Consider the following 27852-nt stretch of genomic DNA (forward strand, 5'->3'; position numbering starts at 1 on the left):
ATAAGATTGGGCACCATTTATCAGTGCGACACTGGCCACATATCTATGTATTATTATTTATTTACCGCATTATTATACCCTCATATTATGCTCTTATGGTTCTCCACACAGCTTACATATGGCCCCACATTATAAACTGGGGTTTTCCTGGTATTTCAAACAGAACTACCACCTAGCTCCAAAAGCCAAATGCTGCTCCCTCTCTTCTGAACCCTACAGAATGCCCAAACCGCAGTTTACGTCCACATATATGGTATTGCCATACCCAGGAGAACCAGCTTAAAATTTTATGAGGTATTTGTCTTCAGTGGCACAACGTATTGTGCACTAAAATGGCAGATCAGAGGAAAATTTTAATTTTCACTTTGAACCACCTGCTGCGCATTATCCCTTTTGCCCAACACAACTTAATAGCATGTCGTGGTGCGAGGAGTGATGTATGGAGCAGGCCCACGCTAAGGCCCCATGCACACGACCGGATTTTCATCTATCCCGAAATACTGTACGTAAATACGGATCTGTATGTTATACATATATACGGATCCGTAAAAAAAGAGGTAGGGTGCAAATCATGTCATCGACATGTTGCATAGCAACGCTTCCATAAATACGGACGGTGTACGGATGCACATCCGTAGCCGTCCGTATTTACGAAACTCCCATAGACTTCTATGGGAGAGTCTTTGCCATAATTACGGACAAGAATAGGACAGATTCTATAATTTTTTCAGCACGGACACCCATCAGTAAAAATACTAAAAGCAGTCCGTAGCCAATAAAAATGAATGGATCAGTAATAACGGTCGAAAAATACGGTCATGTGCATGGGGCCTAATTCCACTAAATTCAGCAAAAAACCTATGGGGTCAAAATGCTAACTATACCCCTAGAAAAATTCCTTGAGGGGTGTAGTTTCCAAAACGGGTCACTTTGGGGGGAGGGGGGGATTCCGCCGTTGGTCCCTACATGGCACCCGAAAACCATTCCAGCAAAATCTGCACTCCAAATGGTGCTCCTTCCCTTCTGAGCCCTACCGTGGGTCTAAACAGCAGTTTATTTCCACATATGGGGTATTGCCGTAATCGGGAGAAATTGCTTTACAAATTTTGGGGTGCTTTTTCTCCTTTATTCCTTGTATAAAATTCTAACTATACCCCTAGATAAATTCCTTAACAGGGGTGGTTTCCAAAACAGGGTTACTTTTGGGGGGCTTCCACTGTGGGGTGCAGTTTTTAAAATGGGGTGATTTTTGGGGTTTGTATTGTATGGGCCCCTCAAAGCCACTTCAGAACTGAACTGATCCTAAAAATAGCATCTTGAAATTTTCTTGAAAATGGCAGAAATTGCTGCTAAAGTTCTGAGCCTTGTAACGTCCTAGAAAAATAAAAGAATGTTCAAAAGACTATGCAAACAAAGTAGACCTATGGGAAAGAAATGTTAACTACTAACTATTTTGTGTGGTATTACTGTCTTACAAGCAGATACATTTAAAATGTAGAAAGATGCTAATTTTTGCAAATTTTCTCCAAATGGCGTTTTTCACAAATAAATTCCAAAATTTTCCACTAACAAAGTTTAAGTGTCACGAGAAAATCTCAGATTCTCTTAGATAGGTAGAAGCATTCCAAAGTTATTACGACATAAAGCGACATGTCAGATTTGAAAAAAAGTTAGCTTTGTCCTCAAGGCCAAAACAGACTCGGTCCTGAAGCGGTTGACACAAACTGGATAGGTTTTGTTATTGTTTTGATTTAGAATTTAATGTGTAGTATTTCCAGTGCATTTGCATTTAGGCAAATAAAAGTTATGATTTTGCACTTTATTTGCTTTTTTAAACAACTCACTGCTATTTTTTTTAACAATATTGTATGTATATTAGACACTTCGATCATTGATTATATTTACAACATTAATTTTATGTTACTTGAAAACAGCACAAACATAAGATAATTGCACAAACTGACATTGTTGCACTTATCAGCGGTCACATATGGGCGGGACAATGTTACAAGTTGCCTGGAGGGCCAGCGATCTCCAATACATCTATGTGTCTACTTATCAGCAAGATTGTCAGTTGCATAGCAGCCCATCAACAACGCCACATTTGCTCACATACCTTGTATTATTAGCAGTTCCCTTTCATCATGTGTCTACTACAGCTGCATTGTCTGTTGCATAGCAGCCCATCTACAATCCCTCTCGGAGTGGCAGCTCCAAAACACACCCTGCTGCACGGTCTACACAGAAAATAGTGTACAAATACACCATTGCGCTGTATAGATTTTAAAAGGCCTTACTACTGGGTTTAATATACCTACAAAATGTGAGGTGTGTGTGACGTCAATATGGAAACCACAGAGTAGTTTTTAAAAATACAAAAAGATCTAAGTTTAAAAAAAAACAAAAAACACATTTATCTTCTACAGACTAACCAATGAAACTAAAATTATATACATGAAACATTCCCTTTAAAATGCAGAATGCATAAAGAATAAAAGAAAAATAATTTTTTGATATTATAAACTTGTTGCATGCGGCAAATGTGCAAATTTATGACATACATCAGAAATATCTATGGTGTTTGAAGTCCAATGTCCAAAATCCATTGTAATAAAATACCTCCCCTCCCCCACTAACAGATATTTACACAAACACGATTATCATGATGAATATGGTCTTCATTCACTTTTGATGAAGCTTGGCTGAAGTCTACAATGTATCCCCCTCTGCATGGGCTACCTGGATTCATGTACGGCAGCAGTATTGAAATAGCAAATCTAAAACTAAAAAAAAAAGTTTATTATGCAAAACAGTAAAGACAAAAACCACCTCGGATTTCAAGAATAAACAAAAGTTTTATTATTTTCACACACAGCTCGCGTAGCAAGTTTCACAAACGCACATTTCATATAACTACTCTAACATATTACCCTAGGATTTTTTTTTACAAATACAAAAGGTTACTAATAAAGCTAAATATCTAAGATATTTAAAATAAGATAAATATTAGAAAGTTATTTACAGAAGAAAAATATAGATATCACTTTTCAAAAAGTTGACAATTGACATAAAACAAAGCGGTAAACAAAAGAGAAAAAAAACAACATTCACTTCACTAAAGCAAATACATAATAGAACTAGAAATAATGGAAGGCACAGTTTTATAGTGGGGTTCATGACCTAGATAGGATTATAGAATATGCATCAAAAATTCCTGTAATCCAGCATCTGATAATACAAAAAGGCTGATGATGCGACACTCATTTCCAGCACAAAACTATAATATCATGTAAAGTTGCAGATTGAGCAGAGACGGCCAATTAGATCATTTCCAGCGAGCGCTGATCAATTAGATAGCTTTCGGTGATCGGCACGGAGTTGCTCCTTTCACACGGAGCTAGTACGGGGACGATCGTTCATTCTCATACATTTCTATCTTGTAAGCAGCACATCTCCCGGTTTACACAAGAAGATGTGCTGCCGACAAAGATAATTTTTTCGGTACTTAAAATGATACAACCAGCCAATGAATGAGCGTTTGCCCATTTATCGGCTGATCGTTGCCCTGTTTACACAGGGCAATCAGGAACAAGCGTTCTGCGAACGCTCATTTGCCCAAAAATTGGCCCGTGTAAAAGGGCCCTTAAAGTTCTAGCAGAAGATCTTGTGTTAACATTTTATTTTGTGGTTTCCGGTTTCTCACAGTGATATTTTGGCCACATTTTTTCGATGGTGATATAAGTTTGGAACAGTAGAACGGGGGCGGGGCGTCTGGATAATGTGGCTATCCCAAACCGGTCTAAGGTTCACTACCCTTATAAGTGGCCATCATCTATAAAAATGTTATAGTATAGCACCTCTCAGGTCCCATTATTGCTGGATTAAAGGAATTTTACAGCTCTTATATTTATGAAAAGCAGACTGACCACATGGGAATTATGGACCTCAGGGCAGTATTAACATATGCATGCAGTGAAAAGTAATTTCCTTCTGATCACCGCTGCTTTCACATTAGACTTTAGGACGTCCGTTCTCCTATCAGTCACTAGTCGAAAATATCGTAAAGATATCTCAGTACATCAGAGGAAAGAACCATTCCCAAGGTTAGAGCTCAGTTCATAGTTTCCAGTGCTAGGATCATGTCACATGTTTTAAATTATGGAGGTACGGAGAATTTATCACCAAACCAAATGCAGCCTCGGATCAACGTTCCTCATCCTGTGGCTCTCCAGCCGCTGCGAAAATACAACTCCCAGCATGTCCTGTCAGGGCATGATGGGAGTTGGTTGTAGTTTTACAGCAGATGTAGAGCCACAGGTTGAGGAATACTGCTGCACATAGATACTTGTGATTACACTTTGGTAACATTTCAAACAAAGTACAAGACATTTGAATTTAATTAAATAATAAAACTTCATTTTCTGTCCCTTTAGAAGTCAGACATTCAAGTGCTATAAATACAATGATATTTGTTATCCCTCAAACGGTTTGTCATACCGTTTGCATTGGTTTCTGTGGTGCTATGTACCGGTTATTGGAATGGCTGTCATTGATAAAAGGGACATATCCCATAAGAGCATTATATATATTAGAGAATTGCTCATATTGCAGCTCCCTAATATAAGTTAGTGAAGCATCATTTTTAAGCCACTTTAACTCCTTAAAATTCGTAAACTAATGCAGACAATAACATTTCATCACTTGCCCATAGCAACCAGATTTGCATCGGACTAGTTTTTATACAAGAGGTCCTTTAATGATTTTTGTTAAAATCGTGATCATTTTTGTTAAAATCGTAATCATTTTTGTTAAAATCATGATGATTTACATAATGGGGCAGATTTACTATTCAAAATGCGCTAGAATTCTGGTGAAAATGCTGCACGACACATTTAACTGTTTTAGACACGGATTGCCGTGCTGGATAAGGGGGTGAGGTCCAATAGAAAGGTGAATGGTTTATAATATGATGCCTGTGTAAACTAACCCCAACCAGGAGGTGGTATAAGGAAGAGAAAAGTGGCTAACATATCTAGCAAGATGTACCAAATTTATCATACACCATGTAGCACGGTGATAAATTTGGCGCCTCTTCGGACTTCCTCGTCCCAAATTTACATGGTCTAAAACAGCCAGTATTGGTAAATCTGTCCTAATGTTTCAAAACCTAAACATATGGCTGGCTCCAGCTGTACGTGAACCCTTGGGAGGGTCACAATAAGCCCTCACCCCCTCCAGTCTAAACCACCATTGGGAGTTAAAAGGTGACGAGCAAGTGCTATGTTACTCATCATGCCTAGTGGGTCCTGGCATCTGTCCAGGTTTGCATGTTGCGGACGCCAACCCTGCTTTATAAATATTAACATGATCTCAGATGGAGTACAGGACTATGAACATGCTGTGAACACTTTTAAACGTAATTCACACATAATAGTTTAAATTCTCTGTATAGAACGGATACACCAGATTATGCGATCACTCACTTATAAACAGACAAGAATAATCAAAGAAATAACAATTTCTGTAAGAAACGTGCCTCCCACTAAGAAAATCCAAGAAATCTTGAAGCTTTTTGTTCTATATGAAAGCCATTACAATTCTATATATACATTTTGTTATATTTACATGATGTCCAGGAAAACAATTGAACTAGAAACTTCCAGCATTGGATTATCACTGAAAACAATTCATACTCTGTACACAAAACGGTTTTAGGCTAGGCCGAATGGTGTGAACATGTAGCCCAAGTAACAGTTTATTACCAGTTTGGATTTATCCGAGGGTTATATAAAAATACTCGGCTAGGACACCTCTGTGCGAAGTTAGATTTTTTTGGGTTTGCCAAGTTCTCCAAACAGACTAAAAGGACTTACAGTTCAGTGATCTCTCACATTACAATGGAGATAGTATTTTGGTTAATTTAAAAACTAAAGCTGCTCATACACGCAAGTTACTATTGGCAGGATCAGCCAATAATCTACCGTATATGGAGCCTCCAAACTGACCCCTAATGGTTGATGTTGGGGAAAACAAGGATCGGATATGTGCGATTTCACTAAACATTACCTTTTGATCCTTTGTCCTGCTAGGAGATCAGCTGCTGCCAGAAGTAGAAGTAGCCGCACCGAGGTCCTGGTGCCTGACAAAGACTCCAGTGCAATATCGGAAACCACCAGTATTATAAATAGCACTTGGCAGGTGAGAGGTCTGGCATTGGGACCCAGGAGCTTCAAGTTACACCTCTGGCCCAAAGGGTCTTGCAGTGGTTTGTTCCTCACTCCCCTATTTAGTAAACAGCCATGGGTGGATTTGGATGACTGCTATCTTAACACCTTCCCTATATTTGACGTATACCTTTGTCATAGCCAGGATGAGTGGAGTATGAAGTCGGCTCACAGGCTTAGCCTGCTCCATACTACGTGGGTGTGGGCTGTAAAAACCCCCAAAACCAAACAGCTTGTTTAACCTCTTCGATGCCGTGGTGAATAGTGACCGATGCATCTAAGCCATTAGAAAGAGACAGCCCCCTCTGACGTCCCATCGCACCCGCCAGTCGTTTTTATCGCACGGAGAACGCCGTAAAAAACAATAATTATATGGTACAATAAATGGTGCCATGAAAAACTACAAATTATCCAGAAAAAACAAGCCCTCATACGGCTTTAATGACGGAAAAATTAAAATAAAAGTTATGGCTTTTGGAAGATGGGGAGGAAAAAGCGAAAATGTTAATAAAAAAAACACGGTAACAGCGGGAAGAGGTAAAGTAAATCAATCATAGAATTATAGTCTTTCATTACAATATTTTCACTTTACAATATGAAGTTGTTTCAGAGCCACCATTATAAAGTGAGGGATCACTGTACTGCGTAGACTTTGGAAAATGCAGGCTACCCTCCACTCCGCTTTCCATCTTCTAGAACTTATTTTCCAAGACCTAGAAATTTTGACAGTATGTGATGTTTTCCTTGTTAAAATCCGGTAACCAAGTCATTAAAGAAAAAGCCAGATTTTTTTGTGTATTGGGATTATGGATGGAACACATACGAATGACACGACGGTCATAGACTCTTTATAGAGTCATCTGGGATAAATAGTTCATAAGCACTAGTGTTTGTGTAAGACTTTTTGGTTAGACTGTTGTAGAATACATATAAATCCCTGTTTTGTACAACGGAGTGACAAATTGAGCAGTTTGCCCATTCGAGATCTCATAAGCAATGGCAAGAAAATATACATGAACTGTGATCTTAAAAATTAGCACTTTAATCTCAGTTTCTAGAGTTCTATCGTCTATATTATAAGGATCCAAGCGTTGAGTTTAGATTTCTGACATGTTATATGTCAGAGTACTAGGCACAGTGGAAGGTTTGCATGAGCGATTGTCTAACAAGATACAGGTTAATAGGAGTTGAATGTTTGAGATGCTGAACGTCGTGGAGAATTTTTTGTCTTACAACATCAGCCCTACAACATCTTAACCAGTTAAACAATCCATACTTTATCTGCGTAATCTCAGGAGAGAAACCCCAACCCCTTGACAGCGGACGGTCTTCTTCATAGAACGGTTAAAACTTCAAGTTTCAACCAATACAGACAGCCAGACTGGAATTTTTAGCATACGAGATGCCATAATGTTTCAATCTAGAACGTATCACCCTTGTATTTGCAACACAAAACATAAATAGAGGCTAATAATAAGCACTTAAATAAAAGTTCAATAATAAAATTACAGACATTAGCCTGGTAGACGGAAAAGACTGATGATATGATCAAATACATAGTATGGTTTTGATGAGATCTTGAAGAGGAAGGCACATGGTTCAGTTTACATTACCACATCCCATGATATGAGGGCTTAATGCTTGCTTCCTCACCTCTTCCCAATCGTTGTAAGAGTCAAGGTTGGTCTGACCAATGGGCCAACCTTCACCCTTGTTGGTAAATGTTGTAATGCATGTGTTTAGGGAGAGCCATGTATAGGTCCTGACTGCCATGGGATGGGAGGACCAGCCAGAGCCAAGTCCCCCTCCCTTAGCAGGCCCTGTAGCAGTTACAGTCATGAGAAAAGTATACCTTACATGAAATACTATGGTTTTACGTATCAGGAAATAAAAAACATCTGGTCCTTAGAAGGTCTTAAAACGGTCATCAGATGACCACCACATGACAAATTACACCGTGTTGTTATTGAACAAAAACTAGACCAGAATTGAAAAGCTGTGTGTGAAAAACTAAGTACACCCTTACTGCTTCCATAGGAATTAAGAGGCTAACTAGCAGCCTGGTGCGGCTAACCAAATGACCTTGATTAATCGATCATCAGCAAGTGTGACCACCTCTATAAAAGCAGAAGTTTTGGCAGTTTGCTGGTATGGAGAATTGAGGCGTGTGTTAGCACAATGCCAAGGAGGAAAGACATCAGCAATAATCTCAGAGAAGCAATTGTAGCTGCCCATCAATCTGGGAAGGGTTAATAAGGCCATTTCTAAACAACTTGAAGTCCATCATTCTACAGTAAGAAAAATGTTTTCCACTTGTAAATAATCTAAGACAGTTGACAATCTTCCCAGAAGTGGACGTCCCAGCAAAATCACCCCAAAAGGTCCAACCGTGCAATGCCCAGAAAAATGTAAAAAACCCAAGAGCTAGATCCCAGACTACAGACCTCAGTTTGCATGTTAAATGTTCAAGTTCATGACGGTACAATTAGAGAAAAAAAAAAAAAAAGACTAAAACAAGCATGGCTTGTTTGGAAGGGTTGCCAGAAAAAAAAAAAGAACATGGCAGCACGGCTTAAGTTTGCAAAGTTGCAACTGAATAAACCACAAGACTTCTAGAACAATGTCCTTTTGAAAGAGAAGACCAAAGAATGGCTGAAAAAGAAAAGAATCATGTGTTGCAATGGCCCAGTCAAAGTCCAGACCTCAAACCAATTGAAACGCTGTGGCGGGACCTTAACAGAGCGGTGCATAAACAAAGGTCCGAAAACCCCAATGAACTGAGGCAACGTTGTAAAGAAGAGTGGGCCAAAATTCCTCCGGAACGATGTAGGGGACTGATAAAGTCATATAGAAAATGATTACTTATAAAAGTTATTGCTGTTAAGGGTGGTTCTAAAAGCTATTGATTCGTGGGGTGTGCTCAGGAGGACCAGATGTTTTCTGTATTATGTCCTGATACGCAAAACCATAAAATTCAAAAGGGATTTGTTTGCTTTGTTTTTCTCATGATAGAGAGATTGTGTGCATATGTATGTATGTGTGTGTGTATATATATATATATATATATATATATATATATATATATATACACACATATATATATATATATATATATATATATATATATATATATATTCTGCCTCAACGGTCCATGCTTGCCGGTAGATCTTATTTACTACATTGCCAGCCAACTCAACATTAAAGATGTCTAACTGGAGGAACACACTGAGCTACAAACCCTAAAAAGGTTTAAAACATGGCATTTTTTTTCTAGTGTTCAGCATACAATATAAAAAGTGAGAAGACTGGAATATTGGAAGAGATCTCCCTTTTAAGTGCCCTGCACTACAAGAGTAAAAAATTAGATTAAAAAAAAATAATGTAAAAACAATAAGTTAAGTTTTCTTCAAGGTATAAAATTAACACAGTTTGTGCTAGTTTGGCTGTAAACGCATTTCGCTGCACGGATCATCGGCAGGAAACTCCTGGTCTTAATTGAAAATATTCCCCAATAAACATTTTAAGGCCACTTTCAAACGGAGGTGTTTTGGTCAGTATTTTGCATTACTATTTAGAAGCCAAAACTTTCCAGTAATCCTTGTGAAGGTCCCACTCCTGGTTTTGACTCCCAAATACGGATGCAAAATTCTGACCAAAATCCTGCCGTGTGGAAGAGGCCTAAACCCTACTTTCAGTGACTTCCTGACTAGATAAAACATTCATCTTCTCTTTCTTATACCCATACAACTGGATTTAACATATCCACCATTGATCTAATTAAAAAGAGGCTAAAACAAAGACCCGCTGCTGCGGTGTACATGGATTAACGATTTTCTATAGGATGCGCAGTATGATAAAAAACTGCAGCAGGTCTGTTCTTTTAAAGCAAGATCCATGAATTGTGTTGAAAGGGAATAGCAGCAATAGTAGACAAGCGGCACTCTATTTTGACCACTCGGAGGAGCAGCCCCTTGTCTGGTGTCATATGGTTTGTGTAGGTTGCAAGCTTTGGGTCAAGTCCTTTTTTGACTTGTTACATTAACACGGAACCATTCAAGCCTCCCGCTCCGGGCTTCAGGCAGTCACTGAGCTAGCAGATTCTGGGTCACCCAGAAAAGCTTGTTTCTCATTATTCAACACCTCGGTCCTTTTGTAATCACTTGTATTCCTGTCTGGTTTGGAGCCATTAGCTTCAGTGCTGTTCCACATGCCATAACCGAAGTATATGATGAAACCTGCACAGAGACAGCAAGAAAAATTGTTACTTATGTCTCGTAGGCGCAAAAAAAATAAAATTTGCAATAGAGAATGGTGTCAAATTTGAATAGAGGATTCTTTATTAGAAGTGTAGGATTGTGACTTTCACCTAAGACCACAAGGAATGTATCACTTGCACCCTTGGGAGAAATGCCACTTCAGATGACCGCAACACTGGCTCATTCTAGCCATCGTAATATGGCTGCAGTACCCAGGTAACCTGTGATTCTACCGAATCAGACGAAGATCACAATAGGATGCTATGAGGAGTTAAGTCTGATTCAGTAGAATTGCTGGCGTTTCTGTGTATTGTAGCCGTGGTACGTACGCTAAAATGCGCCAGTCTTACAGCCATCAAAAAGCAGCCTTACAGCGTTAGTAATGTTAGAAGTCGGCTTCATTTTATAGCTATGTATTTTTTACAGCCTTAGGTCTTATTCACACCAGCATGTGTTGGCTCCAAAGGCAGCCCATATGGAATAAGGTCAGAATACAGAGCCCAAAAATGTCTACGGATCTTCTCACACATCTGTATTTCTATATGGGCGTATAATTCTACAGTGCATATTTTTTAACGGTCTCGGCTTTTATGCTCTCCAAGCATTGCATGACAAGATACCACTGGCGGCCGACGGACCCAACCTGCCACGGTGTCTGTCATTTTGACGGGAAAACTAGCTCTGCCTCTAAAAGCTATTTTTCCCATCAAATCTGACGAAATCTGCCAATAAAAGCCAATAAATATGAGTAGAGCGTTTTTCAATTAGCTCCACCTAAACAAGCCAATGGTCAATTTCTACACTTTAACTTACCTATTACCATCCAGATTGCGAATCGTATCCAGGTACCTCTGCCTAGCTGCATCATCAGGTATACATTTACGAAAATGCTCAAGATGGGGATGAAAGGAACACACGGTACCTATGAGAACAGACATATTATTAGGATGTGCATTAGGGTTGACGAGTCCACTGTGTGAACTGTGACACAACATGATGGTATAGTGCTGTAAAAGGGCTAGTACAAAATTACCAAAAGGCTAAATTCACACGACAGGGAAAAATGGTCGTGAATACTGGCCGTCAAAAAATAGGACGTCATATTTTTGGCCGTTTTCACGGCCAGACGGCCCCCATAGAGCTTAATGGATTCGTTTTTAACGGCCGTTTTTCAGGAATCAATCCTTGTGACGGACGTTAAAACTGATCCTGTCCCTCACAAGAGGATTCCCGAGCACAGCGCTACTTTATGCGCTGAGCCCCGGGAAGCCCTTGACATCACTGTCCATACATGGACAGTGACGTTAGGGGCTTTGAGGTGCTGTAATCCCCAGCAACGCTCCGGCCAGGGATTACGCCCCTAGAGAGAGCCCCTGATGTCACTATCCATATATGGGCAGTGATGTGAGAATCCTCCAGCCGCAGAATCACCAGCCAGAGCGTCGGCAACGCTATGAGTGTTGCTTCTGCTCCTGGAGGAAGCCCCAATTGCACCATCTACGGAGGGGGTGTGGGTGTAGCACTATCTATAGGTGGGAGAGTTTGGCGCCATCTACAGGGGAGATGTGTGGCGCTAACTAGAGGGGGCACTGCGGCACTATCTACACGGGCACTGAGGGTATTTTGTCCAAACCCCCTGAAAAAACACCAGACAAATGAAATCCATCCGTTTTTTTAAAGGACTGAAAAACGGATGGCAAACAGCCATTAAAGGACGAGTGACACGAAAAAAAATTTTTGGATATCAATTTGCATTTAGTGTTTTATTATAAAATCTTTTATTTATGTGCGTGTTTGTGTTTTACTTTTTTCTAACTTTTACTTCACTATGGGGGCTGCCATTTTGTTTTTCATCTCTGTATGTGTCGATTAACGACACATACAGAGATGGAATACGGCAGCTACAGTGCATAGGAGTCAATGAACGGGAGCCGTTCCATTGACTTTGCTCTATGGCTCTGTAGTGCGCAGACGCAGGTCAGTCACACAGAGCAGAGCATCTGTTTGCAGGCGCCATACTGAAGACCAGCTGCACTGCAGGTAAGATGTGTGTCTCTGCATGTCCCACTCTCTATCTCACAGACCCCCGCTCTCGTGACCCCCGACGGGCCCCCCCACCCGACGCCCCCCCCCTGTATGAAGGACACATGATGAAACTGTACTGGGAAAGCCCTGAACGATAAATCTCTAGTTGTGCTGAGACTGTTTGGGGATGTGACTAATAAACCTCTCAGTCTCAGCACAATTAGAGAGATTTATCGTTCAGGGGTCTGGGAAAGCTGGGTGACCACCATTACCCCTCCTACTGGAGTGTGAGCGGTTCATTAGTCACATCCCCAAACCCACTCCACTAGGAGGGGTAATGGTGGTCACCCAGCTTTCCCAAACCCCTGAATGATACATTTCTCTAGTTGTGCTGAGACTGAGAGGTTCATTAGTCACATTCACAAACAGTCTCAGCACAACTAGAGAGATTTACCGTTCAGGGGTCTGGGAAAGCTGGGTGACCACCATTACCCCTCCTACTGGAGTGTGAGATTCATTAGTCACATCCCCAAACACACTCCAGTAGGAGTAATGGTGGTCACCCAGCTTTCCCAGACCCCTGAACGATAAATCTCTCTAGTTGTGCTGAGACTGAGAGGTTCATTAGTCACATTCACAAACAGTCTCAGCACAACTAGAGAGATTTACCGTTCAGGGGTCTGGGAAAGCTGGGTGACCACCATTACCCCTCCCACTGGAGTGTGAGAGGTTCATTAGTCACATCCCTAAACACTCCAGTATGAGGGGTAATGGTGGTCACCCAGCTTTCCCAGACGCAGATATAACCAGGAAAGGGCTGGATGGACGGGCTGAGGGTGCACAGGGTTTTTGGTGATCCCCCTCTGTCATGTGATCGGACCTAGGATACCGGTTCATCAGACGGGGTTCATGTGACTATAAATCTGTCCATAACAAGAGACAGTGCACTCAGGACAAGCCCTGCCCTCATGCCGTTGTTGTGTGGTTCTGTCTGCAGTGATGGCGGTGGGCGGCTCTCACACCCGCCTCCCCCGTCGGGTCATCTCAGGACAGAAGGGGTGTCCGGATTGGAGACACAGCGCCGCACCTGTCCTCAGGTTGTGTCTGGTATTGCAGTTCACCTCCATTGAAGTGAATAGGACAGAGCTGTAATACCACACACGACCTGAGGACAGGTGCGGCGACATGTTTTCCTGGATGACCCCTTTAAGACTTTTCCCGTGTGTGTGTGGCAGAGCGGAGTGTGCACGGGCGCCGCTGATACTTAAGAGCCGCTTATCAGCTGTTTTGAAGAATCAGCGGCGAGCACCCCCCCCCACACACACACACATCCCCCAAACACGCAAAATCAAGTGTAATCAAGCGTTTTTTATGTGTTTTTTTGCACGTAAAATGTGCACAAAAAAAACCATGTCAAATACACGGCGTGTGAACCGGTCAACTGAAAAGTCATTCACTTCACTTTCATCATTCTAAGGCTGGGTTCACACGACCTATTTTCAGGCGTAAACGAGGCGTTTTACGCCTCGATTTACGCCTGAAAAGACGGCTCCAATACGTCGGCAAACATCTGCCCATTCATTTGAATAGGTTTGCCGACGTACTGTGCCGACGACCTGTAATTTTATGCGTCGCTGTCAAAAGACGGCGCGTAAAATAATAGCCTCGGCAAATAAATGCAGGACACTTTTTGGGACGTAATTTGAGCCGTTTTTCATTGAATTCAATGAAGAACAGCTCCAAACTACGGCCGTAATTGACGCCTCGCAAAACGCGAGTACATGCAATTACGTCTGAAATGACGTAGCTGTTTTCTCCTGAAAACAGCTCCGTCATTTCAGACGTAAATGCAGTTAGCGTGTGCACATACCCTAAGGGTATGTTCACACACAATGTTTTCAGCTGAAAAATCGGAAGCAGAACGCCTACAAGCATCTGCCCATTGGTTTCAAAGGGAAATACGGCGTTCTGTTCCGACAGGGCGTTTTTTACGTGGTAGTTTTCCAAAAACGGCACGTAAAAAGACGCCCGACCAAAATGAAGTGCACATCACTTCTTGGGACGTTTTTGGAGCCGTTTTTCATTGACTTTATAGAAAAACAGCTCCAAAAACGGCCGTTAAAAAACGTGAGTTTGATTAAAAAATGGCTGAAATCAGGAGCTGTTTTCCCTTTGTTTAGTAAGCGTGTGAACATACACTTAGCCTTTTGGTGTGTCCTAGAACTTCTGCCAGCTGCAGAATCACACCCAAAATGGCTGCCGGACACTGCTTAGCAATTTGAAGACACCTTTACCTGGCTTGGGAGAGGGGGGGTGAGATTCCCTCCCACATTTACAGCAGCTGTGAGTCAGGTTGCTTTGCCTTATTCACCTTGCTGTAATTCTGGGAAGTGCTCCCCGAGGTGGCCAACATTGGAAAACATGTCAAATTATTATTTAATTTTTAATACTTTCCACCATACGGAAAAATAAATAAAAAATACAGCAAAAAGCGTAAAAAATATAATAGAAATAAGTAACGACACTTAAAAAAAAAGGTTTCATTTGCGACACATTCCCTTTAAAAACGGTCAGATGGACTGGAAATGGATGAAAATTTGGAGACACACTGATGCAAAACGGCCATAAAAAATTGGCCGCTGATCAGTTTTTAATGGGCATTTTCTTTCATTGTCGCGTGAATGTAGCCTTAGAAAGTATACACACTGTGCGTTTTATGCCACGTTTCTGCTGTGCATCAGAAAACCGCACCGTAAAACACATGTCTTTTTAACGTTTTTTGCAAATCGCGGAAAACCCCATGCATTTTTCGGTGCGGTTTTCAGACGCATGGCAAAAACGCGCCAACAATCGCACAGTGTGTATACACCCTTACAGTTTTCACCTCGGTGGAGAGGCCCACATAATAATTATCACAACTTGAACTAACAATGCTCTACTGAATCACTCTTTTGTTCATCTGTAACATTGCTATTGCACAAGACATATACATTATATATATATATATATATATATATATATATATATATATATATATTTTATATATTAAGTACCCAGTATTCAAAGGCGTAACTAAGCTTCTGGGCCCCAATGCAAAATCTGTAACTAGGCCCCAGCTACCATATAGCCATTTATAACACTGGTGTTTCCTTATGTGGCAGAGGTGCCTTTGCGTCCCACAGGCACAAGGTGCGACTGTAACCACCAGCAAATAGTTTGGACTAACATTTATATGGCAACAGTGACTAGGATGTGTGAAATAGAGAAATCTCTCTGCCCTAGCAAAAACAGTGACGATAGTAAAATGCTTGAGAAAGGAAGTGGTCCCCAAAATCATTACACCTGCATGTTGGAACACCAAACTCCCCTCAGCAGCGTCTCCATGTGAACTTTGTTAGCACAAGAAATATTATTTGGACATTCCATGGACTTTATGCACAGCGGGTGAATACCTTCGATTATTGTTGCAGTTTATGGTACCGATCATTTTGCTGAATAATATATGAAAGGAACGAATTGCAAGTTAAACCGAATAGCCTGCATTTTATATATTTCAGCATTGCAACTAACATTTGCTCCCTTTATAGCTATGCCCCTGCCAGTATAAGAATGTACTGCTTACCTTAAAGGACAGTTTAGTTTTGCTCTCTGGTTGCCTCCAAACGATAGCCGTGGAGGCTGAACATAACAGAAATATGACTGCAAGTGGAATAATAACGGAGGCTTCTCCTTTTACCAACGAGTCTTGACCAAAAACCATAAGGCAGCAAAAGGAGACGATGAGTATAGCTGAAAAGAGAAATGGTACCAAATACAGTCTGCTTAGAAGCCGGGGAAAAAAATCAAGTGCCAATGAGCACCCCCTAACCGCTCAGTTATCAGGAGTATTTTTTTTATGTATCCCCCAAACTTTAATTCCTCCACAGTGTTTCCTTCAGCAACTTGCTCTGTGGCTCAGGAGTGCTTGTTTATTTTCGGCTCATATTAGGCCCCACATGATTACCTTCAGTAAAAGGCACATTCCCCAGAATGACTACTTACCTATGATAGCCGCTGAAATATTTACTATAGTCCCCGATAATCTGTTTGGTTCGGTGTTTTGTGGAAACAAGAGCATCTGAAGAGTGAATGTTTCATCTTCCCCCAGTATTCCCGCTTGAGACTCGCTAGTACTGGCCGACTCGTTGGGATCTACATCATCGTTTGTGTTGGCCATTTGATAGGTAAGATTTGGCTGTTGTGGCTGATACCTGCAAAGTGACAAGAGGAATTTTAAAAGGGGTTGTCCGGGACTTAAAAAAAAAAATGTGCTAAGCAAAGAAAAGTAGATAAAACAAAACCAAAACAACAACGTGCAATCCTCCGCCGATCTAGTGGTCCCCGACGTCTTTGTTGAATTGCCTGCAGCGATGATGTGCCGTTTATGCATGTGATGGCTGCAGCCAATCACTAGACTTAGCCGTGAAACTACACGAGAACGCGGAGGCCAGTGATTTGTTACAGTGGTGGCGAGCATGAACAGTACATCATCGCTGCAGGGAAGTCAACAAAGACTTGTGGGGACAAATAAAGCAGTAGCGCTGGAGCGGCGGGGTATTGAACAGGTGAGTTGTTTTATTTTACCCACTTCCCTGCTCTTAGCGCACTTTTTGTTTGAGTACCGGACCTTTAAGTAACCAGATTCTGCTTTAAGTGTCCCGTCATCTTAAAGGGGTTAAGAATAAAAAACAAAAACCAGTGCCACTCTTGTCTATGATTTGTATCTCGTATTACAGCTCAGCCCATTCAATTGAATCTCTAATCTCAGGCAACCCCTGTAACGGTAATTTCTGCAAAAATTAAAAGGGTTGTCAACTAATCTCTAGTTAGGTTAAACAGTGTACACACATGAGAAACTCATTACATAATATATACTGCAAGAATGATTACATTGAAGCAGGATAAGGAAGAAGGCAAGCAGGAAGCATATACTCCGTTCAATTGCATCGGTGCTTGCAGCTCTAAGGACAGAGTGGCTTACATAGAAGTCAATGAAAGCAGCTCATTTTTTAGAGTAGTGAACACTGCAAAGAGTCTGCTTTTTATTTGTCTCACTCCAAACCAGGGTGGAAATGGTGGGCGCAGGCTCTAATAACATAATGGGATCCAAAAGGTCCAGCAGAAGACAACCCCATTTGGAGCCAATCACTTGCCACATATGTATCGAAGGATTACCTTAAAACCAACACACAGGCAGCCACCAGCGAGTAGGCAAGAAGTGTTCCAATGGACATCAAATCCACCAGGTCTTTTAAATCAAACAAGAAGGCCATCAAAGCTGGAATACATGAAATCACTTTTTGGTTATAACAAAAAAATTCATGAAACAAATAAACTAACTAAATTACGAATGTGTAAAAATCAAAATAGAAAAGCCCAGGTTTTTTTTCTGGTTTTGAGAAATACCTTTTTAAAGCTTGTGCAAATTGATGTAATATTACAGCAAAATATCCAGATTTGTAACTGGACTACCATAAACTTTGTCATCAAAAGGGACTATGAATACCAATATAAAAAGGAACACAGCCAAGTGCTGCACTGGCTTGTAATGCCCAAATAGGAGGTGTAGTACATTAGGCAATACTAAAAATATCTCATGGAGGGCTAGTCACATTCCAGGATCCCCAATCCTTAAAAAGCCTTGTGTAATTCACAGCCGGCTGCCTCCATCTGCTTTGTGATTAAATTAAATCATGTGTAAGGTTAGGCCGAGCATTCACCTGATATAAGGCAAACCAGCGTATGAGTTATTTAAAAAAAAAAAATAAAATTATTTATATATATATATATATATATATATATATATGTTTTATCAGCATTGGAAAAGCTTGGAGGTCCTATCCTATTTTGGATCTGTGTTGTGTAGGTCTGTAATAGGACATCCATAGTTGTCTATAAGCCCATACTACGCCTGTGTGCCTCCAATCTCATAAGTAGGTTATGGCATACTCCAATATATAGTTTCTATGGGAGAATACATTGCCTATGGGTTCGTAATATGGACTTCATATGCTTTACAGACTCTGTGCAGAATGTTGCTCTCCCCTGTAAGCAATGACATGTGCATGAGTCCTAAAGGTTACGGATATCCAAAAAGATCAGCATTAGGGCTCATGCCAACAGCCATATTACAGCTCTATTTTGTCGTGCCTCTAGTAGGGCTTCTAAGGTTCCTCTGTATGCCCCAGATTTCATATGAAGGCAAATTGTACAAATTAGACCGGAAAAAAAAAAAGTAGTTGTGCCACGCTCCATTAAATGCCATGTGTACAGAGAAACTTTGCTTCTAGGGACAAGATCTCTTTACATAAGAGCCTGTAAGTCAACACACGGAGGCTGTGCAGCTCCATACTAAAGGAGCTATATAGCAGTCGTGCAATAAAATCTGCTATGTGTTCAGTCAAAAAACGCTTAGCTGAGGTTTCCATGAAGGCTGAACTGTAGACAATGAATTGTATTTCACTTTATGATGGAACAATGATAACGATACATTATTTAATAGGATAAGCAGATGGCATTAAAGGCTACAAATGTACTGCCATATTCGAGTAGTCAAGGTGCGTCAGCAGATCCATACCTGCAACTGCTCCAGAGGAAATGGTAGCTATTATTGGAGTTTTGCTTTTTTTACTGACTCTGGCTAAAACTTTAAATAGCAGCCCATCATCTGCCATGGCATAAATCACTCGAGGCATGGGGAACATGGAACCGAGGAGACTATAGCAGGAAATAAAAAGTAAAAATATATGGTAAGACAAAAACGTATGTAACATTGGATTCTTGCATGAGAAAATAAAACCCTTAGTAGGTAATATAGAACAAAGGCAATACAGATGGTGACTATCAAGCTGCAAGCACATGTTTCCATATTTCTAATTAAAAAGTTAAGCTGAGTAAATCTGAATTTTCTTTCTGTCCACTGAGCCTCACAATAGACTGACACTTCCTGTTCTGTAGAGATCACTTCTCAGCAGTCATCTCATTATCACAGGCAGGATCACAATGACAGGTAACACATATACATTTTATATATATATATATATATATATATATATATATATATATATATATTCACAGGATCCACCATTGACAATAGGTGGTGGACACAGCTCCCTTCTACCCCGTCCTGCACAATGACCTCTGCACAGGTCACAGAGTGTGCCTAGAACACTCTCCTATAAAAGTCAATGGGTCCCCTCCTATTTACAGTTTCCTATGGTCCATGTGGCTGCTGTGAAACATTTCTCTAAATGGTGTTAACAAAGGAAAGCTAGTGCTCAAGAAAGATGGCTGTCCCCATAATTATGTACAGGAAAAAAAATAAATATTGATCAGAAAATAAAAAAACAGTCTGTGTTCTCATCAGAATCGTAGACTCCGTTATAAACAGAAGCGAAAACGCTGATGTGAGCAAAGCCTTTTCAGGTTGCCCCCCTAATGGTTTTCTATGGGCAGTGTGATCCTGTCCGGGGGCCTCCCTTGAAACAAGCACCACAATGTATAAAACAAGGAGGATGACAAAATACAGTGAAGGAAATAAGTATTTGATCCCTTGCTGATTTTGTAAGTTTGCCCACTGTCAAAGACATGAACAGCCTAGAATTTTTAGGCTAGGTTAATTTTACCAGTGAGAGATAGATTATATTTTTTTTTAAAAAACAGAAAATCACATAGTTAAAATTCTGGGGCTCCTTGCAAAATCTCACCTCGTGGGGTATCCTTGATCCTGAGGAAGGTGACAGCTCAGCCGAAAACTACACGGGGGGAACTTGTTAATGATCTCAAGGCAGCTGGGATCACAGTCACCTAGAAAACCATTGCTAACACATTACGCCGTAATGGATTAAAATCCTGCAGTGCCCGCAAGAAAACCATTGGTAACACATTACGCCGTCATGGATTAAAATCCTGCAGTGCCTGCAAGGTCCCCCTGCTCAAGAAGGCACATGAACAGGCCCGTCTGAAGTTTGCAAATGAACATCTGGATGATTCTGAGAGTGATTGGGAGAAGGTGCTGTGGTCAGATGAGACTAAAATTGTAAAGGCACAGCTTCTTTATTAACGCCCATAGGTAATCAGTCTGCACCTGCTTCTAGGTCTGTGAGACTGACGCCATCTTCCACCACTCAGGATGGCAGGCTTAGGAGTGGGAGAGCCTATCGCAGCCTGGCCAGACGGAGCTAGCTCCCGCCCTCTGTCTATTTATACCTGCCTGTCCTGTTCGTCCTTGCTTGTGAATCTTCTCTGTTGGTTTCCTGGCCCTGCTGCAGCTTCTTGTACTATTTGTCCCTGCTTCGTATTGACCCTGGCTTGCTGACTACTCTCCTGCTCTGCGTTTGGTACCTCGTGCTCTCCTGGTTTGACTCGGCTCGTTTACTACTCTTGTTGCTCACGGTGTTGCCGTGGGCAACTGCCCCGTTTCCCTTAGGTTCTGTGTTCCCTTGTCTGTTTGTCTGTCGTGCACTTATTGAGTGTAGGGACCGTCGCCCAGTTGTACCCCGTCGCCTAGGGCGGGTCGTTTCAAGTAGGCAGGGACTGAGTGCCGGGTAGATTAGGGCTCACTTTTCTGTTTCCCTACCCCCATCATTACAAAAATTTAGCTCTTTGGCATTAACTCAACTCGCCGTGTTTGGAGGAAGAGAAATGCTGCCTATGACCCAAAGAACACCGTCCCCACTGTCAAGCATGGAGGTGGAAACATTATGTTTTGGGGGTGTTTCTCTGCTAAGGGCACAGGACTACTTCACCGCATCAATGGGAGAATGGATGGAGCCATGTACCGTCAAATCCTGAGTGACAACCTCCTTCCCTCCACCAGGACATTAAAAATGGCTCGTGGCTGGGTCTTCCAGCACGACAATGACCCGAAACATACAGCCAAGGCAACAAAGAAGTGGCTCAAAAAGAAGCACATTAAGGTCATGGAGTGGCCTAGCCAGTCTCCAGACCTTAATCCCATCGAAAACTTATGGAGGGAGCTGAAGATCCGAGTTGCCAAGCAAAATTCCATCTAACATGTGTGCAAACCTCATCATCAACTACAAAAAACGTCTGACTGCTGTGCTTGCCAACAAGGGTTTTGCCACCAAGTATTAAGTCTTGTTTGCCAAAGGGATCAAATACTTATTTCTCTGTGCACAATGCATAAAAATATATTTAATTTTGACTATGTGATTTTCTGTTTTGTTTTTTTTAAATATAATCTATCTCTCACTGGTAAAATTAACCTAGCCTAAAAATTCTAGACTGTTCATGACTTTGACAGTGGGCAAACTTACAAAATCAGCAAGGGATCAAATACTTATTTCCTTCACTGTAGGTTCACATCACTCTTCTCTCCTACAGTGGACATAATAACGGGGATGGCAAACAAGGATCAGGTCCTCCTGCCCTGAGATTGGGGACTGCGGAAGTATAGTCCAGTAAATTGTTGCTATCCTCTTAGTACACATTAGCATCTTTTGATAAGCAGAAAATGCCAACAACCTACCTGGTAGAAAGTGCACATAGAGATCCAGCAGCAACAACATATTTTGCAGTGTCCCATCCCACATAAGTGAAGGCTACAGGCAATGGACTGTTATTATCCAGAAGATAATAAGGCATCATAAGTGTGAGCGCTGCAGACACCCCAAAGTAGGCCACAAAACAGATGAGAAGCGAAGCAACAATGCCAATAGGAATAGCTTTCTGCGGGTTCTTTACTTCTTCACCTAAAATAAAAAAATACATTAATACAAATCCAGAACTTGAGGCTGTACTGGCGAACATTACAGACAGAAATTGATTGGAATCAATAAACTGGCATATACCCTACCTGTGGTGGCAATGCAATCAAACCCAACAAAGGCATAGAAGCAGGTTGCGGCTCCAGAGAGGACTCCAGCAAAACCATATGGCATAAATCCACCGGAGCCATAATCCCAGGTTTCCTGCTCGGTAGAACTGAAATGAGAAAAAATAAAATAAACACCTTGTGGCTGACGTTTAGAATACACATTCAGCTTATTTAAAAGGTGAAATCGAAAAGGAATAGGAGTATTCGAGACATTCTACAACTTTATCTTTACTGAAAGAGAAGGTCCACCTTTTATGGAACAGTGAGGTCAAACCCTCTGCGCAGATTACTTCCAGAAAATATGTTGTTTACAGCAGTCAGCAAGCTCCGAATTTACTGCATAGCTGTTGAGTTAAATAATAAAATTGTTGCTGCCTACAGATGCCACTAGGGGGAGCTTAGGAGTTTACTGCAAACGGTTTTATTATGGAATTCAGTGTATAAACAGTATCCAGTAGGTGACTAAGTGCCTTCTAGTGGTGGCCATAGTCAGTAGAGGTGAAGTATGTAGCAGGCTCACAGGCCGACACTTCAGTGCAAGGGCTGGGATTAAAGATAATTTAGATACCAGCAGTTTAACCACTTAGATGCTGCGGTCAATAGTGACCGTGGCATCTAAAAGGTTTGAAAGAGGGGGGAGGGCCCTCTCTTTCACTCCCTCGCTCTCCTTCCCACAACCCACGTGATCGCAGGGTGAGAATGGTTGTAATGACAGTCTGGGGCCTAAAGAGTAAAGAACCCGTTATGTAGGGATTTTAGTAATATACTAAAAATAGAAAAATCTATTTAAAAAAAAAGTTTCAAAAATGATCAAATACAAATAACAGTTTCTCCTTAATGTAAAAGATACAATACATAATTGTCATCGCCTGGTCTGTGAAGGCCCAAACTATTACAATATAAACATTGTTAACCCGCAGGGCGAACGCTATAAAAACCTTAGCTCCCCCAAAAAAATGGAAGAAACGTGCCAAAAAGTCTAATAAAAGCTACAGCTCGCCCCACAAACAAGCAGCCCTCACACCATTCAATGGACAGTAAAATATAAACGCTATGGCTCTCAGAATATGGCGACACAAAACTATTTATTTTTAACAAAATTGTTTCTTCGTAGCAGTGGTGCAATCATTAAAAAAAAATTATATAAATTTAATAATATCGGCATAATCATATTGACCATCAGAATAAAGATTTCATGTCGTTTCTATCACATGGTAAATGCTGTAAATACAAAACTCGAAAAACAAAATTGGAAAAGTCGCCATTTTTTTTTTCCATTCCACCCCAAAATGATTTTTTTTTTCCATTTCCCAGTACATTATACAGCAAATGTTGCCATTAAAAACTAAAGCTCGACCCGCAAAAAACAAGCCATCATACGGCTGAATCAACAGAAAAAAAAAAAGTTATGGCTTTTGGAACGCGGAGAGGAAAAAAATGAAAAATAGCAGCGACAGCAACAGGTTAAAACTCGTCCGACAAGCACATCTCAATGACATATTTCATATTCTCATTGCTACAACTCCAGAATAGATCAGGGATACTATGGGAATTCTCCGGTCATTGCACACATCCCTCTGAACAAGGCCAAGTGAAAATATATCAGCGTAAGCATGGTTATGTGGGACTTTGAAGCAACTTTGGAAAGCACAACTTACAATATAAAAATTACAGTGGATGCTCTACATCAGTAAGGGTCTAGAAGCCGGGACCACCGCCACCAGTATTCTGAATAAAGGGTTACAAGTCCTCGATAATTTGTGACCGTCGACTGACAACAGTTGTCTATCCACATCTCATATGAAGAGGTTATTGTAAGCCTCAGTGACATTCAATAGTTATGTATGATTATACCTTAAAGCGTAACTAAACGTTCAATCAACTTTTTATTTTCTAGCAGCATGTGTAATATAAATATGTTTTGTAATATAGTTTATTAATGAATTTGTGCTCCTTTTTGTGTTATATGTGTTTTAAATGGCCACTCTGACACTTTTTTTACTACATTTTATTCCTTGTATGTCTCCTGTTGCTAGCAGAAATCTGTACACCGTTTGAATGTATCGGTGTACGGACTCGGCTTCCTGTGAGTACGGGTGGGTGGTGGCCCCATCCTGACGTCAGATGTGCACGCCCCCATCGTGACATCAGGAAGGTCTCTCTGCCTCTCTACACTACACCGTACTCTTTAGTGTAACCTGCAGCAGCAGAGCGCATGGAAGAGACTGTGATGAGCTCTGCTGCTGTCCGGACTATAGTGTGTGTGAGAGGCGCTTCTGTAGCAGAAGCGCAGGTCTAGCAGCGGCTCCCTCGCTACACCTGCACTTCTGCTACGGAAGCACCACTCACACATACCATACACCGGACAGTAGCAGAGTTGTCATTCTCCTCACTGCACTCTGCTACTGCCGGTTACATTACTGTGGACAGGGGAAGAGGGGACAGGGAGGGGGTGCCAGACCTGCGCCCAGTTGCGTAGCTATAGGGGTCGCAGCGGTCGCACTTGCCACCAGCCCCTAAGCCACACTAACGCTGACTGGGCTGTACTAAGGAGGAGCCAGGATAATGGCACTGCCGCACTCCGCGCTGTGTCAGGCTGCAGTGATGGACTTGCATGCACTGCTGTTCTCTTAATTCCCGGTCATCAAGATGAATTTTCTGCGCGCACTGGTCTCTGTGCCTGGATGATTCTCCCCCTTCCCTCCGGCAAAGAGTCTCAGGACACTGTAATCGGAGCTGCTAATTAGCATCAGATAAGACTGGGACTGCTCCGTCCTGCAAGCACCCTGTCGTCCTGTCTTTTCTTCCCTGCACTTGCCAGGGAAAGTGAAAAATAAATTCCTTTCTTCTGGAGTGTGCAGAGATATTTACATCTCTATATATAATGTGTTGTGCTGTGCAGAGCTCAGTGCATGCTCACAGTATTGTAGTTATCACCTCAGAGTTCACTGCCCATGAAAGATACAGACAAATCGTAACATCCCACACAGTAAGACGCGCCCCTAGCAACTGCCAGAATCAGGAAGTGTCAGAAAATAGATGTGGACGGTTTCACAAGAAAAAAAAAGCTGCAAAAAAGGTACTTTGAAGTGAAAAAAATTGCTAGGAGTAATGTATTCACATAGAGGGACATAATAGCAGTTTCAATTTATTTATTTTTGCGAAAGTTTAGCTACGCTTTAACTGATTGAATTTGGCATAGAGTGAAATGTCAGCACTGAGAGATTATTAAAAGGAGTTTACACAAACATTTAAAGCTTCACACTTGCATGACACATGATACTAGCTGCATCATTATCAATGGTTTCCTCTTTCACCGAGTGAAAACCTGCTACACGAAAGACATACAAGACGCTGAATGGATAGCGAGTGAAAGAGCGGAGAGCTTTAAAAAACTTACTTGACTGAAGTCATATTGTTGGTTGCATTGAAGTCTTTCTCCGAGAGCTGCCAGTTCTTAATTGATCCTTTAACAAATCCAGATACGATAACAAAAGCCAGGACAAGTACATTGACGCACGTGAACACCTTGTTGACAAGAGCAGATTCTTTCACTCCAATGGATAAGAGACCTGAAAAAAGAATGAAGAAAATGTTGATGCCAGTGCTGGGTCAACCAGATAATAAAGCTCCATGTAATGTAGATATTTCAATATCCTCATATGAATTATGACGCCAGTTAAAGAGGATCAGTCATCTCTCCTGACATGTCTGTTTTAGCAAATAATTGTATTCCCTATGAGAACAATTCTGGAGCATCTTATCTTAGAACTCTACGTTATTCTATTCCTCTGTTATTCCTCCTAAAAGTGTATAATTAAATCGACAACTGGGTGTTATCAGTTGGGGGTGTGTTCCTACACAGACTGAAAATGTCCAATCAGTGCTGACAGGGAATGGTAACACCCAGTTGTCAATTTAGTCATAAAAGTCTATGAGGAATAATAGGAACAGTACAATTCAGAGTTCTATGTAATAATGTTCCAGAATTGTTATTTCATGGGGCATACATGAATTTACTAAAATAGAAATGTTAGGAGAGGTGACACGTCTTTATGTAAATGTAATGGTTACAAACAGGACTGTAATAGAGATCTTCTGAAAACAAGACCTTCAGCCTGTTAGTGCAGGACTTTCTTGGTATCTGCTACATAGTATGATATGGAAGAGACAAGAGAAGTAATTACAATGAAGAAGTAGAATGAAAAGAAATAACTGAAGACCATATATATTTACATCAGGTTTGCCAACCATCCGTAAATTTACGGACAGTCCGCAAAGAATGGGTGTTTTTTTCTGCCGTCCGTAGCGTCCGGCAGAAAAAAAGCACTGTCCGGGGTTTTAACTTATTCCCCTGGAACTTTGCACTGCGCGAGCACCAAATGTACATGCACAGTGCAAAGGCCACGGCCTGGCATATTTTCATATTCCGCTTGATAGCGGAATCTGATATTATGCTGCCAAGTGAGGTCGGTGCCAGGTGGACCAATCCAGTCACCTGACCTCACGTCAGCGACATGAGGTCAGGTGGCTCAGGTCAGTTGACTGGACTGGTCCACTCCCGGGCCGTCACCGACCCCAGCTAGAAGAGGACCTCCGTCGCAAAACCACCTCGGCTCCCCGGTGAGTCACATTAGGCAGAGCGGAGTGGTAGCTGTAGGCTACCACTACCGCTCTCCACTCGGTTTGCTGTGAGGAGCTAGTTACAAGGGGGAGCTGTGCAGCACTATTTATAAGGGGGGCTGTGTGGAGCTATCTAGAAGGGGGGGCAGTGTGGAGCAGTTTACAAGGGGGGGCAGTGTGGAGCGGTTTACAAGGGGGGGCAGTGTGGAGCGGTTTATAAGGGGGGGCAGTGTGGAGCTGTTTACAAGGGGGGGCAGTGTGGGACTATCTACAAGGTAGGGTTGTGTGGCGCTATCTAAAAGGTGGTGCCGTGTGTGGCGCTATGTACTGGGGGCACGGTTACTGATGGGGCACTTTTATTGGGTCGAGCACTAAGGGATCATTATTAAAATCTGGGACACTGTGGATCATGAGTTTGTTTAGAGGATGGGGTATAGGTGTGGCGGGTGCTAGAAAAGCAAGAAGCCAACATTCTGCAGAGACGAGTCGTGGCTGGAATAAGTCATCACAGTGGTCTGGGCCGGATGGAGAAAAAAAAAAGGGAAAGTGAACAACTAATCAGAGAAAACATCACCTAAGTTAGCGGGGGAAAGCCACAGGTGGAGCTGTGATTGGGGAGTCGCTCCTACAATACTGCACAGGCAATGATTTTGTAATGTAAAAATTTTGGTCTGTCCGTGATTTTTAGCTCATTTGTCCAGAAATTTCTCAAGTGGAGGTTGGCAACCCTGATTTACATAAATGTATAACTTGGGAACGTCAAACACATGCATCATTTTCAATACATTTCTATGCCATTAATACTCTAAAGTGGGTGGTAATATTCATGAGGATATAGCTCAAAAGT

At 41.6% G+C, this 27852-nt stretch overlaps 1 protein-coding gene across 1 annotated transcript in view; it reads right to left on the minus strand.

Annotated features, from left to right (window-relative positions):
* Positions 1-2835: 2835 nt before the first annotated feature.
* The window catches only part of SLC7A1 (solute carrier family 7 member 1), a 50632-nt gene continuing 25615 nt past the window's right edge, over positions 2836-27852 (minus strand). The window contains exons 4-12 of the mRNA XM_075851680.1: positions 25783-25954; positions 22362-22489; positions 22035-22257; positions 19122-19261; positions 17720-17822; positions 16547-16755; positions 16128-16294; positions 11294-11402; positions 2836-10459 (exon numbers count right to left, since the gene is read on the minus strand). Coding sequence (XP_075707795.1) covers positions 10299-10459; positions 11294-11402; positions 16128-16294; positions 16547-16755; positions 17720-17822; positions 19122-19261; positions 22035-22257; positions 22362-22489; positions 25783-25954 — 1412 coding nt within the window. The 3' untranslated portion in view covers positions 2836-10298. The remainder of the gene's footprint in view (positions 10460-11293; positions 11403-16127; positions 16295-16546; positions 16756-17719; positions 17823-19121; positions 19262-22034; positions 22258-22361; positions 22490-25782; positions 25955-27852) is intronic.

The sequence above is a fragment of the Rhinoderma darwinii genome, chromosome 2 (genome assembly GCF_050947455.1).
Source record: "Rhinoderma darwinii isolate aRhiDar2 chromosome 2, aRhiDar2.hap1, whole genome shotgun sequence".
NCBI lineage: Eukaryota > Metazoa > Chordata > Amphibia > Anura > Rhinodermatidae > Rhinoderma > Rhinoderma darwinii.